This window comes from Plecotus auritus, assembly GCF_963455305.1.
Source record: "Plecotus auritus genome assembly, chromosome: 7".
NCBI lineage: Eukaryota > Metazoa > Chordata > Mammalia > Chiroptera > Vespertilionidae > Plecotus > Plecotus auritus.
This window is the reverse complement of record NC_137774.1, coordinates 97,730,773-97,748,581: the sequence shown is the minus strand read 5'-3', so window position 1 is coordinate 97,748,581 and position 17,809 is coordinate 97,730,773. Positions and strand designations below refer to the sequence as shown.

At 43.6% G+C, this 17,809-nt stretch overlaps 1 protein-coding gene across 4 annotated transcripts in view; it reads left to right on the top strand.

Moving 5' to 3' along the window:
* The window catches only part of GRAMD2B (GRAM domain containing 2B), a 110,686-nt gene that overhangs the window by 27,366 nt on the left and 65,511 nt on the right, over window positions 1-17,809 (top strand). For 2 of the 4 annotated variants that reach the window (XM_080677579.1, XM_080677578.1), the window contains exon 1: window positions 14,054-14,254. The exons of 1 other annotated variant lie outside the window; for it this stretch is intronic. In XM_080677579.1, coding sequence (XP_080533705.1) covers window positions 14,172-14,254 — 83 coding nt within the window. In that variant the 5' untranslated portion in view covers window positions 14,054-14,171. Of the gene's footprint in view, window positions 1-14,053; window positions 14,255-17,809 lie in introns of those variants that run through there. One more of the 4 variants, XM_080677580.1, reaches the window with a different exon arrangement.

Genomic DNA, 17,809 nt, shown 5'->3' with positions numbered 1-17,809 from the left:
TTCACAAAGATCAGAGAGACTGTCTAAATACATATACGTATCCCCCACGTTCTGCTCATAAGGAAGAGGCTCTCTGCGAAAGAACAGTTTACAAAGTTCACAGTGGAATGCCAGCATCATTTCCCTAAAAATTAGATGTTCAATAATATTTGAATTTTAAAACAATAGAGCTGAAATTTGTCATTTAAAAAAAAATCTACAACTTTGCCAAAAGAGGATGGAATGTTAATGACCGATAGCTGTAGTCCAAATTTTTAGAAAGCTTGTCACAACATTCTACATACCATACCTTTGAAAACAATGGCCTGGTGCTATTGAAATCCCCAGGTGAAACTGTCTGAATGGAAATTAAAACACAACAGCGACTTTCCTTGAAATCAGGAAATCTCAAGATTCCACCGTCTCAACACAACCCAAAGGAATGAAGTCTTACATTCGTCCTTTTTGTGATAGCAACATTTGATAAAAGGGGGAGTGAAAAGGGAAGAAGAGTTAAAAGCCTTACTTTTCCTCCTGAAGGCTCGAAGGAGACGTTGAAGGTACCAGTGTTAATGGAGATGGGAAACTGTGGGTAGAAAGCACATTTTAGAATTACTTGTTTGCATCAACCACATAATACCAAGGATAGAACATCAGTCCATGCTTGACGTTAATCCCTGAAAGGAACAACAAAGAAATAACTAATTACCGAATTCAATCATGGGCATATGCAACTTTTATTCCTAAAAGCAGTGAGGAATCCAGGGGTAAATGCCAGCCTGGAATTCAATAATCAGGATCCTTGAGTAACAGGAAAAGATCTGGAAGGCTTGGCTTTTGTATTTTATGGCGTTATTAACCGGGGAAATTTGGAAAATGTAGAAAATGTTGAAAGTCGTTGACTAAGAAAATGAAATCAATCCAACTGGCCTTGTTCAGTGTCTAGAATTGTTAAGCACTGGTCTTGGCACTGAGAGATTACAAAGATGTGCAAGACACCATCTCCATCTCAGTGGGGAGACAAGCTTGTACACATGTAACTGTAAACCAAGAGAAAAGTAGTATGCAGCATCCTAACAGAAACTAACCACTAATAGTCATGAAATTAGTTTCTCCCTATTCTTAAAGGTCTTTCTATGCTTTAATTCATTTAATGATCACAACCACTCTATGAGATAGGTACTATTACTCTCTCCCTTTTCACAGTGAGGAAACTACAGCTCAGAGAGGTTGAGAAACTTACCCAAGGTCACACAGCTCATAGGTGGTAGATCATAAGTTTAAATCTAGTGTCCAAATGTTACTCACCCTTGCCCACCACACAATACAGCATGTAAAGGGATTTTAATTCTGACTATGGTGGGTTGGGTGGGGGGCAGGATGAGGTGGGGAAATAGGAAGAGAAGTAAAAAAAAAAAAGCTTCTAGGAGGAATGGCAATTGAGATGGACATTGCCCAGATGGGAGCAATATAACCTCCCTAGACCAAGTTTCCTTACCTCCCAACAAGTGGAATTGATGAGATTATCTCTAAAAATCCCTTTAAAATTTTTATTTTTTATTTTTTTTAACATTTTTATTTTTTTATCAGTGATTACTTTATTTTTTTAATAAATCTTTATTCAGATTATTACAATTGTTTCTCCTTTTTCCCCCCATAGCTCCCCTCCACCCGGTTCCCACCCCCACTTCTGCCTTTACCTCTCCCCCACTGACCTCATCCATAGGTGTATGATTTTTGTCCAGTCTCTTCCTGAACCCCCCATACCCCTTTCCCCCTGAGAATTATCAGTCCACTCTCTTTCTATGCCCCTGATTCTATTATATTCACCAGATTATTCTGTTCTTCAGGTTTTTAATTCACTTGATTTTTAGGTTCACTTGTTGATAGATATGTATTTGTTGTTCATAATTTTTATCTTTACTTTTTTCTTCTTCCTCTTCTTTAAGAATACCTTTCAGCATTTCATATAAAACTGGTTTGGTGGTGATGAACTCCTTTAGCTTTTTCTTATCTGTGAAGCTCTTTATCTGCCCTTCAATTCTGAATGATAGCTTTGCTGGGTAGAGTAATCTTGGTTGTAGGTTCTTGCTATTCATCACTTTGAAAATTTCTTGCCACTCCCGTCTGGCCTGCATAGTTTCTGTTGAGAAATCAGCTGACAATCATATGGGTGCTCCCTTGTAGGTAATTAACTGTTTTTCTCTTGCTTCTTTTAATATTCTCTCTTTGTCTTTTGCTCTTGGCATTTTAATTATGATGTGTCTTGGTGTGGTCCTCTTTGGATTCCTTTTGTTTGGGGTTCTGTGCGCTTCCTGGACTTGTAAGTCTATTTCTTTCACCAGGTGGGGGAAGTTTTCTGTCCTTATTTCTTCAAATAGGTTTTCAGTATCTTGCTCTCTCTCTTCTTCTGGCACCCCATAATTCTGATGTTGGTACACTTGAAGTTGTCCCAGAGGCTTCTTACACTATCTTCAACTTTTTGGATTTTTTTTTTTTTTTGCTTTTTGCTTTTTTGGTTGAGTGTTTTTTGCTTCTTTGTATTTCAATTCTTTGACTTGATTCTTGTGTTCCTCTAGTCTGTTTTTGGGTCTCTGTATAATATTTTTTATTTCAGTCAGTGTATGTTTAATTTCTAGTTGGTCCTTTTTCATATCTTCGAGGGGGGTCTCGTTATATTTATCGGCCTTTTCTAGGATATTCTTGAAAAGCCTTATAACCGTGGTTTTGAATTCTATATCCAGTCGTTTGTTTTCCTCCATTTCTTTCGTTTGTGATCTGTTTCTTTGTCGCCACATTTTCACTGCTTTCCTGAGTTGGTAGGGTAGCTTTGTGTGCTAGGTTTCCTATATGGCCCAGTGGGTCGGCCTCCCCAGTTAACCTGAGGTGGATACTCTTGGTGCACCCCTTTGTGGACTGTGTGTACAGCCTTGTTGTAGTTAAGTTTTGATTGTTGTTGGTATCACTGGGAGGAATTGACCTCCAGGCCAGTTGGCTGTGAGGATCAGCTGTGTCTACGCTGGGAGAAGTTCGGTGCTGGAGACAGCCTTATAGGATTAGACTTGCCAAATTGCAAAGCCTCTGTGCTCAGCTTGGATGGGGCGGAGTCTCAGGGCGGAGCAGACAGTCTTGGCTTCCCATCAGCCTTGCCCTTGTGCACATGCCTCCAGATTTCTGCCTTCCCCGGCTCCCGAGTCTCTGCCCGAGAGTCCAGATTCCCCCCCGTAAGAGCATGGGTCCCCAGGGGCTTGCCTGGAACTGGGGTTCAGTGCAGTCAGAACTGGGGTTCAGTGCAGTCAGGACCTTCTGACTCCCTTCTGCTAGGGAAAGCCTATGGCAACCTCCACAGTCTTTGTGCACACTGGTGCACGCGCCTCCAGACCCCTGCCCGCCAAGGCTCCCCCGGGTCTCCCCAGGGTCTCCGAGTCTCCGGGTGCCTTTCTCTCTACCTGACAGTCCAGACTCCCCCTGTATGAGCCTGGGTCCACGGGGTTTCGCCCGGAACTAGGGTTCAGTGCAGTCGGACTGGGGTTCAGTGCAGTCGGGGGCTTCCTTCCCCCTCCCGTCAGAGAAAGTCAGCCAGGCTCTCAGCCGCCCTTCCTCTCTGCGCCCACAAAGACCCTTTGCCGTACCTCCAATTCTCTGTGAGCTTTTCTCTTTCCTTCTAGTTGTAGAATTTCCACTCAGCCAGCTTTCCTGTGGTTCTGGATGGTGTCCGTTCTGTCTTTTAGTTGTAGTTTTGAAATTGTTGTGTGAGGCAGCAGTTTAGGTGCTTACCTATGCCGCCATCTTGGTTTCTCCCCTTTAAAATTTTTAATCACTTAGGAATTCACCTCTTGTGACATCATGAGAGAGCACAAAAAAGAACAAGCTTCAGAAAACAACACAACAGAAGTAATTAATAGCTGTGTGAGCTTGGGAAAGTTGTTTACCTTTCCTGAACCTTTGTTTCTTCATTGATGCACTGAGCCAATCCTCAGAGTGCTATTATACAGAGTAAATAATCTATGCCAGATGCAGTGCCTGGCGCATGAAGGCACTCAATTAATTTTAGTATCTCTCTCCCTTTTCTTTTTTTCTTGAACTCACCTAAACCTTAGATCACTGTGTGGCTGGCTACATATTAGTAGAGCACACTTTGGAGATAGATTGAAAAATAAAAGAATATATGAGAGTATGAAATATCTTCTAAAATATCTGGAAGTTTCTAATTTGCAATACATCTATTTTATGTTAAAACTAGAGGCCTGGTGAACAAAATTTGTGCACTTGGGGGTGGGGGTCCTTCAGCCCAGCCTGAGCCCTCTCGCAGTCCGGGATCCCCAAGATTGATCGCCCTGCAGAGGGAGGCCCTGCCCACTGCTGCTGGCCAGGTAGCCTGGGCCTTCCTCTGTGGGGCGATCATGGGGCGATGGCGGGGCCCCCCGACCAATCACATCGCACCCGCCTTGGCGGCGGCAGTCAGTGCTGAGTCGCCACGACGCCCGCAACCCAGGAGGGACTGAGAGGTCAGCAGTTCAGCCCTCTCACCAGTCTGTGCCCACCCGAGCCGGCTGTGCGGGCAGCCTGGCATTCTGTCATCCATTCAGTCGTTTTGGATGTTGGGGACCCTGGCTTTTTATAAATTAGGATACTGGGTGTTTCTCTTGATCCTTTTAATTATACAAGTCAACAGCTTCATTAAACAGTCACATGATAAACTGGAGACCCAGAGGGGAAGACACATTCTACTTATTCATAAGCCATGACTGATATGGCTTAGGGAGCTTTCAATAGTTAATAGGTTATGCAAAAAGTGCATAGTTCAGAGTTAAAAACTTTGTAATGTTACATGCTGAAGTAAACATGTGAATGAAAGTGGGTAGAAAAAGTCCTCTCCAAAAACGGTTGTCATCATTTAATTTATTATCAAAGATTAAGACAGAGCTAGTAAGATGTATATTCATAGAAAAGAGCAAGTAAAGGGACAGTAATCGTATTGATATCCAAGAGGAAAAAAGAGATTAAAACCTGTATGGAAGTAGGTGTTCTGTTTCTTTTTTCTCTTAGTTTATTAACTCAGAATACATTGTTTAACCAGCTTTGGCTAAAGAGGTTCAGTGACTCCTTTGTTAGCCAAGCTACAGCTTTTACAGTGGCAAACGCATCTGAGAGGAGAAAAGCCAAGGACGCAGGAGAGATTGTAGCCGAGATCTAGCAAGTTAAACATATCAGCGCCACCGTTCTGAATTTGCAGCCTTAGCTTGTGACATCAGCCTGCAGCTGACTCAGTGGGTCCACTACAGAGGTTCCACCTTCTATAGCTTTAGTAACTCCCTCAAGCATGTGACACATATCACTCTACACACTGTGTTGCCATTAAATAATGAGGGCTGATGAACTAAGGGAGGGCAATACCCTCCATTTGTTAAAATATTATTCCGGTCGATATTAATGTGATGATGGTAATCAACAGTTTATATGAACTGAGTGCTTACTATTACCTGGCATGCTGTACTAATTCCTTTATGTACATTAGCTCTTTAAATTCCCCTGTACAATAGATACTACTGCTGTTCCTTTCTTTTTCTGACATGAGGAAATTAAGGCTTAGAGAGGGTAGTAAGATGCATATTAGGATTCCCTTATCCTACTCCCCACCCCATCCCTCCCAGGTCAGGGCTCTTCTGACGGGGTCTCTCTTTTCTGCGTCCAGCATGGAAAGAGAGATGATCTGGTTCTTCAAGTAGAGGGGCTGGGGATTGAGAAATAAAAGAAAGAGACAAGACACAGAGATAGAAGGAAAAAGCTGGGACTGGGTGGGACCACTGCCCTCTTCTACTGGAGAGACAGTGACCCAGAGCCAATACAGCATGTTTATTTTATACCCCAAATACCAGGAAGTTTCACCAAAAGTCAAGACAAAGAGATTATTTGCATTCTTGAGTAGGCCCGAGCATTCCTGGTACTTGACTGGATTTACATATCAAAGCCCACTCCCCGACACCTGGGTAAAGGTAAGAGTCAGTGCTGATAACACATCTGCCTTTTTGGTAAATGTGTATCCAAGACGCGGCTTTGCCTGTCGCCTTGGGTTCAGCTGACAATAATTAAAGAATGCCCATGTGGCTTCCCAGGCGCTCTCCACACTCTTCTATTGCCAAGACAAGTCACTCGGCAAGCTCAGACAAGAGCTGTTTGCTGAGAGGATATCACGGGCAGTGCCTGGGACAAGGGCAGAAAAGCAGAGACAGTAGGACCACGTAGGGGTTTCATCTAAGAAGCTAGGAACCAAGTCTGTTCCCACCAGCTCTCATCTCCTTCACACTGTCTATTACAAATGTGTACAATATTTTCTCAAAATCTGGGGACCTGGGATTCCACAGGACCAGGCATTTCTTTACCTTTGTGTGTGGGTGGAGGGGGGGCACGGGGCGGGGACCAAGCATTTTTAACCTCTGAATCTCCCTCACTATGTGTCTTATTGAAGAACTTATTATATATATTTTTGGTATGGAGGAAAGATGAACTTTTAACTTCATGTCTTTGACTGACTACTAATAAAAATTAAATTCTGATTTTTAATTGGTTCATGATCTTAACACACAGGGAAACATTCTGTGTACATCTGGTTTGCCTTTTAAAGTAGGAACTAACCCAAAGAAGCACAAAGCTCGGGAGGGGGTAAATGCACTTAGCTTCGCAAGTGAATCTATTTTAATAATTACTTTCTCCACATAAAATTCATTTACAATCTCCATTTTGCAATTCGGTAGATGTAACATTTCTGTGTAAAAAGTTGGGGTGCTTTTCTTCATCCTTATAGCTAGTCTACGTAAGGCAGAAAGTTATATTGCTGTGCCCATGAGCTCTAGGGTCTTTTCCTTGAGGCCAGCATTCTGCTGCTTAAGTGCTGTATTCCATTAATAGACTCACATTCCAGCACAAAGCACAGTGCTTGGACTAGAGCCCAGTTCTCCTGACTTTCCGTCTAGGGCCTTTCAACAAGTTGTGCAGATTGGTGAGGGGGTGCGGGGGTGAAGGGGGGATGGCTTGTGTTTGATCCAAAACAGAAGAACATGAAGCATCACAGGGCCATCTCCTGCCCCTTCCCATCACTTAACATCATGATGTCACTTGGTCCAAGTATTTGGTTGTGACATATGAATGTGAAAGTTCTTTGTACGTATGTTTTGTGAATATCTGTCCATTGAAATCTCTCTCACTGGATTGAAAACTCACTTAGAGCAAGCAGGTGCTTATTTATTTTTATAGCTCCATCACTCAGAATATAGCCTGGTACACAGTAGGCATCAAAGAACAAAAACAAACAAAAAATGTTAATTGGAAGGAAGGAAGGAAGGAAGGAAGGAAGGAAGGAAGGAAGGAAGGAAGGAGAAGGGGGAAGTGAAGGGAAGGGAAGGGAAGGGGGAAGGAGAGAGGGAGGGAGGGAGGGAGGGAGGGAGGGAAGGAGTGATGAATAGAGGGATGGAGAGAGGGATGAATAGAGGGATGGAGAGAGGGATGAATAGAGGGAGGGAGAGAGGGAGGGAGAAAGGAAGGGAGGGAGGGAGAGAGGAAGGGATGGAAGGAGGGATGAATAGAGGGATGGAGGGAAGGAGCGAGGGAGGGAGGGAGGAAGGGAGAGAAGGAGGGAGGGAGGGATGAATAGAGGGATGGAGGGAGGGATGAATAGAGGGAGGGAGAAAGGGAGAGAGGAAGGGAGGGAGGGATGGAAGGAGGGATGAATAGAGGGAGGCAGAAAGGGAGAGAGGAAGGAAGGGAGGGAGGGAGGGAGGGAGGGAGGGAGGGAGGTAAGAAAGGAAGCATGGACAAGCTGTTCAGTTTGTCTCAAATGAAGGATATATTTATGATTCAGCCAAAAGTTTGTGAAGCTACTTTCGAGAAATAGAAAAACTTTCTTTGCCTGGGGTGTTTTCTGCATTCCCTTCTATGCTCCTTCTTTGCCAGCTTATTTATTGGATAATTTTCACCAATGAACAGTGCTACATAGAGGACAGATTGGAAGAAAAGGTAACAACACGCTAATAGGAACTGTCAAGAAGGAGTAATAAAATGAAAATACGTAAAAACGAATGAAAAATCAGAAAAAAAACAATAAAAAGTATGCAATGCGTGATATAAAGAAAACTGTCACATGCAGAAACTACTTTAACAATTCTTGACTACGACTGTAACTGCTTCGAAACATTGTGCTGATTGCACTGCGCCGACAGCATTGTCAAAACATCCCACAGGGAGGAACACAGAACGTGCCTAACCAGGGTGTGAGGAGAAAGACCAGTCCTCATCGGGCGATGTGATCATTAATTCCCAAAACAAGGAAAGGAAGTAACTGTATGCCTGCTGCTCTAAGAAACCACGAGAGGTCCCATAACTCTAAATTGTTGCCTGTGGATTATAAACAGTGATTCTTGGATGTGCTCCGAAGCTAGACCGTCTGGGAGTCATGGGACTCGCTGACCTGTCTCAAGCGCTTGCAGTCAGCTAGCAGACAAGTGACAAGGAGCATGAGCCAAAGATTTCCTTTTTTTAGTTGGTGGGGTGGGGGTGAAGGCATGTGAGTTATATTTCTTTTTCATTCACTCTTTTCCTTTCCCCTGCAAGTCACAAAAAAAGACCAATCGCATTCAACACTAGAATATCTCAGGTCAACTAGAGTTCCAGGGGAGTGTAGTTGAGAAGCAGTGGTTGGAAAAAACCACCCAACGACACACTCATTCATTCTTTCAACAAATATTTCCTAAGCGTCTAACATGAACCAGCACTGCGGTGCACATGACAGACATGCCCCTTGTTTCTGCGAAGATCCCATTCTTGTAAGAGAGGACAGATAATAATCAAACGGACAAAGATAACAGCTCTGTGAGACCATCTCCCACCAACCTTCTCTTCCCTCCTCATACTCCAGGCACAGTGGAGAACAGGGGCCGTCTTGCTGCCCCAAGGGTATGCCAAGCTCAGTCCTGCCTCGAGTTCTCCACCCTCTTCCCTCTGGCTGGCAAGCCCTGTGATCACACCTCACGTGGCTTCTTCCTTCCCCTCTTTCAAGTCTCAGCCAAGGTGTCACCTCTCGAAAAGGCCTCCCTCGCCTTCCTGTGTAAAACTGGACTTCCTCCCTCTCCCTGGCTTTCTGTTTTATTTTCCTTAGGTCTCTCATCTGTTGAAACTGTGTTCTGTGCTTGCTTATTACATGTTTGCTCTCTCCTTCTAGAACGTAAGAGTCATTGCAGAATGGGTTGTCTGTTTTGTTCACTTCTGTATCTCATGCATTTAGAACAGAGCTGCTAGAAAATGCCCATGGACTCGCATGCCCCATGACAAATAGCTATAGTCAGAGGGCCGAATCTATTACTTGCACTGTGATAGCTGGGCTCCAGCGACGGTCCCCAGTGAACTACACTCCTGTATTCACACCTTGCCTTGAGCCTGGGCTGGCCCAGTGGCTCACCCGTGACCAACAGAATGCAACAGAGGTGAAGCTGCCCGATGCCCACATCTACCTCACAGAAAGTCTTGCATGGAACACATGCTGTGTAGGAAGCCAGACACCAAGTAAAAGGTCTAATTACACTGAGCCCACCATGCTGTAAGGAAGCCGAATCTAGCCAGCGGAGAGACTGAAATGCTCAGCTAGTGCCCAGCTCTTCCAGCCATCCCAGCCGAAGCACCGGAGAGAGGAGTGCACATCCAGCTCAGCTGAGTCTTCAAATGACTCCCACCCAGGCTGCCATCTGGCGGCTACTGCATGGGCGACTCCCAAGGAAGAACCACCCAGCCGAGCCCCATCAATTCATCGCACCATGAGAAAGAAAAAAATTATTGTTTTAGGCCACCAAGCCTTGAAGTGGTTAGTTATGCAGCAATAGATAACTGCCAAAATGCAGCTCCGAAGACAGCTCTATGTTCAACCACTTCCTTCCCTAATAACGTGATGTATGTATCTGAGGGTCCCGGGCTCTCCCCCTCCACACACACACACACACACACACACACACACACACACACCTCTCTCCCCTATAAGTCATTTGTCTCTGACATTAACAAACCTGGCTTTGTTCTCTTCACTCTCTTACACTCCTACAAGCACCCCCTTAGAAGTCAGGAAAGCTGGGTCTTCATCCTCATGGGACGCTGTAATTTTAGTCAAGTCACTAAGCTCTCTGAAGCTCAGGCTCGTTTCTGAAGAATGACAGTGAGGATTGGATTTTTAAATTTTGTTTAGTGTGTGGCAGGCAATCCTTTCCCCTACCCTCATGTAGAAACTAAAACAGAACGGAAGGTGTCTAACTGAAGCAGTTAGTATACTGGAGTAGTGGTAGAGGTAGGCAGTGGAGTCCAAAGACCTTATCTCAAACGCAGCTCTTGCCCTCACTAGCTCAAAGAGCCCTGGATTCCCTCAGAATCTGGTGGGGAAAAATCACACTACTGAATGGTCTCAGAGGCCTCTCCACTTCACATATTATGATCTATGACATTCACCACACAGAAAATAAACATATTTTAAAACTTAGGGGTAGATTTTAACTTACTGTTTATATGCCATCATTTATTTAATTTTTAAAAAAATACATATTGAACTAGAAGAGTTTGTATTGCTTCTGCTTTCTCACAGAATCAGACTTATTCTAGTGTTTCCCAACTACCATCTGCCCCTAGACCAGTAAGCCCTTGCCATCTTGCCTATTCTTCCCAACACAGGTGCTAAGCTTAGTTCTTGCCTCTTCCCTGGACGGAGAAAGAGTTCATGTTTCAGATTTCCCCATCTGCAGTATAACTTGGCTTGGAAAAAAGTGGTGCAGAACTATTCTATTTGCTTTTTTAAGTAGATTTTGTATTGATTTCAGAGAGGAAGGGACAGGGAGAAAGATAGAAACATCAATGATGAGAGAGAATCATTGATCGGCTGCCTCCTGCACGCCCCCTACTGTGAACTGAGCCAGTAACCCAGGCATGTGCCCTTGACCAGAATTGAACCCAGGGCCCTTCAGTCTTCAGGCTGATGCTCTATCCACTGAGCAAAACTGGCTAGGGCCTATTTGCTTTTTTTAAAGTATTGTTTTCAAAGTTTCCATAGTCTTATGGAATCCCATCCCAATGTTTATTCATTGGGAAACTTGCGTTCACATTTGACAGAAATCATTCAATAAAGGTCCCCTTCATGTAATGTTTCTCAACTTTCATTCTTACAATTTTTTTAAAAGTTTTGTAATTAAGTTCTTCAGTGTTACCATATATGGCTATCTTCTGAACTCTCAATTTTTTCCCATTTCCTCCTTTGGATATTGACCTTAATTTGTAAACAGGGATAATGTGATGAGTGTTCCTGGAATTCTTTGACTTATGACATTAATGTATGAAATATTATGCATAGTTAAACTATTACTGAGCTTTCCAGGTTCCATCTTGATAAGAGCATCATCTTCTCAAACATGTCCTCAGACAATATGCATTACCAGTATAGGCATGTGACAACACTTTACTGCACTTATATTGGCTAACTAGAGGTCCAATGCACAAAATTCATGCAAGAGTAGGCCTTCCTTCCCCTGGCTGCCGGCACCGGCTTCCCTCTGGCCACTGGCAGGCACCCGGGACCCAGGCTTCCTTCGCAGTCCCAGCTTCGTCCAGAAGGTTGTCTGGAAGGACATCCGGTCTAATTAGCATATTATGCTTTTATTATAGATAAGTACATAATCTGCCACGTGTCATAAATTAGGTAACTACTTAACTATACATTACAACCTTAGCTCCACTCAAATCTCCAAACTCATATTTGAACTCTGCCACTGGGACTATGGACAGATGTATAGCATATCTGATCAATCTTAAAAAGAGATCAGTATTGGATCAATATTTTAAGCTATTAAAAGAAAGCTCCTACCTCCTGAAAAGCGATGGTTTAGGCATGCATTTTCTACTAGTCTGCTTCAATAACTGCAAGAAAATATCAGCTGGGACTACTTTTGATATTAGAAATAAGAAATTATGTTCCCGTAGGCTTGGAGGAAGAAAGGCAAAGGTTTTTTTTTATTGGAGCAAAATCAAAGAGCCTCCGAAAATATATTTTAGACATAATGTTCAGTCTCTATTTTCTCACACTACAATGAAGTTTCTCTTACCGTTTGCCTGCTGCTGCCTTTTAAATACTGCACTCCATTTTATTGTATAATAACCCCAAGAATAAACAAATTAGGAAGCTGGTTCACAATGTCCTTTAATTTTAGGCAAATGTCACTATGTAAAATAATGCACTTCACTTGCCCCTTTCTAACTCCTCCCCACTCTAGGAAAGGACTATCTGCTCTTTCCCCACAGGCTACTTCCTACTCCCCACCCTTCCCCTCCTTTCTCACTTAAGATCGTACTATTGAAGTCCTCATCCCATACACCAAAGAACAGGTTTCAGGGCAATTTAAGCGCTCATTAATTGAGCTGTAAGCCCATGCTGGGGAACACTTACCCTAACTCATGCAGTAAAAGAGGCCTGACCATGGTTTGTCAAAGGTTAAACATAGGACTACCATTATGACCAGCAATTCCATAGTGGGGACAGCGTGGAGGGCACCTGAGAGTTAAGGAGAGTCACTACCCAGAGTTTGGGAGGGTGACAACCTCTTCTAAAACTCCAAGCCCACCCCCATCCTGAGGAGGGGGTGGAGCTAGAGAAAGGATGTGGAGGCTGAAGGCATAATGTTCCCAGGAAAAGCCTGCAATGGGTACTGGAGAGCATGGACTCCAAGCTTCCAGAGCCTTACCCAGCCGGCCCAGATGGGCTCCTGCAGGAGGGGCTCAGTGGTTGGGAAGCAAAAAACCAAACCAACCAACCAAACAAAGAAAAAAACAGGAAAACATAGAATATTTGTAGAATTTTTACGTAAACATTTTCATTCACTTATTTTTCAAGTGTTGCAAGAATGAATTTTGGAGAAAGGAGGCTATAAAAATATACTTCTGTTTTCTAATGATATAAGCTAGTAAATAGAGAGGAAATGAGAAAACGTATTGATAAGTTTTGAAGGACACGCATCTCCGAAACATTTGAGGTTATTTAGAAGGGCTGGTTTTTCTTTTATGCTCACACACATATGTACATTTATGTAAACACTATGGTTGCATAGTCTTTATAATTACTCTTAAGTCTAAAATTAATTTTCAAAGAAAAACGAAGGACTGCAGCACCAGAGCAAAGAGTTAATATTTCCCCCCAGCCATGTCATGCTCTACTATTGCCACTTACAATTGTTTTAAAGTTGGGCTTCCAACAAGTTATTCTTACCCTCAGCTACTCTGTAACAGATGTGAAAACCAACAACACATAAGTTATTTGCTATATAAGGGAATGTTTAGAAGAATGCCTGGAACGTTGTAGCTCTCAAAAATTTGCTCAATGAATAAATGGTGCTTCAGACAAAACCAGCAAGTCAAAACCTCACCAAGAGGCGGGAAGAAGAGGCATTCATTGTATTGGCTGGGTGCATAAAAAATAAGTTGTTGGGAGCTTTAGATGGAAGCTTCTCCCCCACAGAACTAGGAATGGTCCACCAGACAACCACTGAAGGCGACCACCTCTTATTACCTTTGCTATTGAACTAATCTATTGTTTAAGGCCCTGGGAAGCGCTCCTCGTCGAGGCAATATCCTATGTGAATAATTTAGGCCAGGACATAGCCAGCCCACACAGCGCATCTGTGTGAGAGCCTCACTCAGTCGTATCCATTTCCTGTGTCTACAGCGGGCTGGTCCCTTTTCAGTCCCCTAGTTACAGTGCGGGTTTTAAAAAGCCCCTCTCATCAAGAACTTAAATACAGAGCATGGTGCCTTCCTAGGCAAATGTCTCACCTGCTTGGCCAATTAGCTTCCTCCCCAAGAAAGACTAGTTCAACAGGTTTCCTTTTTCTTTCCCTCCGCCCCTGGGGTGGGGAAGGAGGCTGTCCTTCGCCTCGGCCCTCCCTTTCCCTCCCTCGCGGCTCTTCCCCGCTCGCTCGGACCAATCGCGGCCGCTCGAACGTGTCCAGGTTGGCGGCCGGCAGCCCTGGCCCGGCCTGGATGCGCGCGGGGCGGCGGGCGCGGGGGAGGCGCGGGGCGGCGCGCTGGGCCTGCGCCCCCGAGGGCGGCAGCCGCGGGAGGAGGACCCGGAGGCGGGACGGAGGCGCGCGGAGGGCTGAAGGTGCCCTCCGGACGCGGCCCCGATGACCGAACTACAGCAAGATGTGGACGACGCCAAGCCTGCCAAAGTGCTCGGGAAGAGGGAGAGCAAAGTGGGCTCAGCCCAGTGAGTATGCTCAGCCGCCCGGGCCCCGGCCCTGGCTCCGGCCCCGGCCCCGGCGGGGGAACGCGCGCTGCCCCAGCCTCCGTGCCAGGGGCGAGTTTGGGGTGGAAAGAGTTTGGGGAACTTTTACGCGGACGGGCTTGAGGCTTGAACGCTCTCTGGGCGCCCGATCTCTCTTTTCCTCCGGTTCTGTCGTAGAGAAAAGGCACGGCAGCATTTTGGGAAGGTACTGTAGCTTGCAGTCCGGTGGGGATGTGAATTCTTGGAGCCGAAAGTAAGATTGGTGTTTTTCGAGTCCCCAGGGAGGTCTGCGGAACCCATGCAGATCTCTAAGCCCTGTCGAGAAACAGAGTACTGACATTTATTTCACTTGTCCTACTTCTTCATGGCGCGGGGGAAGATGCAGCTGTCTTGTGGATGTGACTGGTCGTTAATTTCACAGGGATGTGTCATTGGATTTAGACTTTGAGGGTGTCTTTCCCCAGTCCCTCACTCTTTTCCCCTCAAGGGAGTGGAAAATAGTGGAAAACATGAAATATGCTTTATCTTCCCCCTCCAAGGCTGCCTGCCTTTGTTTGGATACTTAACACAAACTTGTTATATACTTTTTTTGAGAGAGAGGGTGTAGGAGCTGCATCGAGGAGTACAATGAATGTCTAATAAAACACCCCAAATATTGGGTTGTGACTCCTCCTAGAAGATTAATGTGCATAATAGGATTTGCACATTGTTTGACTTACACGCTCTTCTGGTTTAAGAAACTGAAAACTCAAATATTTTGGTCACAGGGATTAGCTTTCTGTAATGAAACTTGTCTTTGCCTGCACGGCTTTTTTTTTTTTTTTTTTTTTTTTTAATCCCAGAAGCATGATTATTTACATGAGTGCTATTCCCAGACATTCCTCTAAGAAGGAAAAGAATCTTTCGGTATTTGCTTATCATAATTAAATGATGTTAAGATAAATATCTGAATACGATATATATTATGATATATCTAAATAAGCCCAAGTTTTTAATGGTACCAAGCTGTTGGAGGTAACAAAAATGCTTTTGATACTAATATAAAAAGATGATAAATAATTTTTTTCTTTTTTTTTTAATCATCCCCCCTAGGATAGATTTATTGATTTGGAAGAGAGAGAAACATCAGTGTGAGAGAGAAACAATCAGTTGCCTCCTGTACACTCCCTGGCCAGAGAATCAAACCCGCAACCGGGAGTTGAACCCAAAACCTTTTTGTGCATGGGAGGATGCTCCAACCAACTGAGCCACTCGGCCTGGAGAAGATGATAAGTTATTTTACTGAAGATTCGATCTCCATCATTCACTATTTCAGCATTTACTAATTTGTAAAATTCACAGCCTGGTTCCACATAAAGTCTTGTGTTTATAAAAGCATATTTATTTCACCTGTGTGTCTGTTGACGTTGGGGCTAAAATTTTGGAAGAATAGCTTTATTAGCTGCTTTCATTTATTGTTTCAAAGACTTTGGTCATATACTTGTCCAGTGTCGCTTTCTTTGACTGTTCTCTCCTTGGCCTTCCCAACATTGTCAACTTAAGCTGATGTTCTTTACTCTTTCTGTACAAATCAATGATGGAGAAAACTTGCTATCGGTATAACCTTCACAAAATGCTTTTGTTTTCTCACCCCAAAATAAAAACCTAACTCTGCTAACAATTCAAGTTCGCCCGGCAGGTGTGGCTCAGTGGTTGAGGGTCAACCCATGAACCAGGTGATCACAGTTCAGTTCCCAGTGTGGGCACATGCACGTGTTGCGTGCTCCATCCCTGGTGGGGGGTGTGCAGGAGGCAGCTGATTGATGATTCTCACCATTGATGTTTCTACCTCTTTATCCCTCTTCCTTCATCTCTCTGAAATCAATAAAAACATATTTTTAAAAATTCAAGTTCAACAAAAAAATGAACTCTCAAATGTTATCTATTTCCTTTTGCACTTAATTATTCTTTTATAATGCATTACTTCTCTGAAGAGATATTGTGGATAGTCGTATCACCATTTCATAGATGTTTATAGGTGACAGGAGTGTTAAGTGACACAAGCAAGACTGGAACCCAGGACTTTAAACTGTGTAGTTACACAAAGTAGAATGACTCAAGTCTATGCAACAGCTACGGAGTTTCCAAATCTTCATACTCCTAGTCATCTAGAGATCCAAATCTTCATACTCCTAGTCATCTAGAGATCCAGTTAAAGAGATTGTTTTGAATGTTTGAAAAACATACTATAGCATTTGGACTAATTCTCTTAACTCAAAATGCTTTAGATGTTGGGAAAATACTTTTGTTGATGATAAGCATTGAAGCTCAAGGTCCCAACATAGCACTTCATTTGGAACAGCCAGTTTCAAATTCATTTCAGTTCAACAAATAAAGGGATACCTACTATATGTTCAATAATGGTGGGGGATACAAGGATGTCTGTGACATGGTATCGGCCCTTCTGGAACTTCCAGAGCAGCTTTCAGAGGGGGCACACTGGTATAGTACTGCACTTCTAGGGACTTGGGTGGTCCTTGTCACATAACACACACAAACGAGATGCTATTAAAAAGTTTGGCCTATTACAATCTCCACAGTTAGGATGTTTATCCCTTTGGCCGTCCTTTTTAAATTTATTTTTATTTATTAGATTTTTTGTTTGTTTTCCCCTACAAAGTGGCCATTTCCAGGCCAACTGGAGATTGTAGATACTCTCTTCCTCTGAGCTCTTAGACTCGCTTTGGTAACAGAAGACTAGGTTGAAGTGGGAGGTAGATACGTTATCACCGTGATATACTTTGATAATTCCCTATTTGAAATCATTTTGTGTAGCCCAGTGGTCGGCAAACTGTGGCTCGCGAGCCGTGGTTTGCCGCTCTGTTGACTGAGTTTGCCGACCACTGGGATATAGGGGCTTAATCACAAGGAACAACAACAGCCTGTAATTATTGGAATTGAGAGTCTACTGTTACACTTTAGAAACCCAGTCTAACTTCTGTTTTGAACTTAGATTAATAGTCACTCTGCTCAAAATTGTTGAAGTTCAGGTGTCCCAAAGGACATTTTCTATAGAGTGTCCTAATGGCTTACTTCTCCCTGTTCCCCTGCATCTCTAACAACACCCATTAAGACTCATCACCTAGAACCTAGCCTCCTAGGTAGTGACAGCTGTCATTTATTGAGAGCACTTGCTGTGTGATAGGCCATGTGATCAACACTTTCATTTTCCTACAGAAGGAGGTAGACACCATTATCTCCGTTTTACAAATAAGAACACTGAAGTTGCTAACTCACATGCTAGTTTACTGTATATTAGTCAGCTTTCCTCTAAATAGATTGCAAACTCCAATCATATTTTTCCTTATTGAATTTTTCAGAGGACCTATCAAGTAATTACTTTCAATAACCATCTGTTGGTGACTTGGGGGAGCTGAAACCCCATCCCCCCTAATTAAGGTATATAATATGCTTATAGCTGACATTCAGCTTAACTATCTCAGGGAAATTCCACTCTTTTTAAATGTCTTAATCAAATTTTCTACCAGTAGCAGTTGG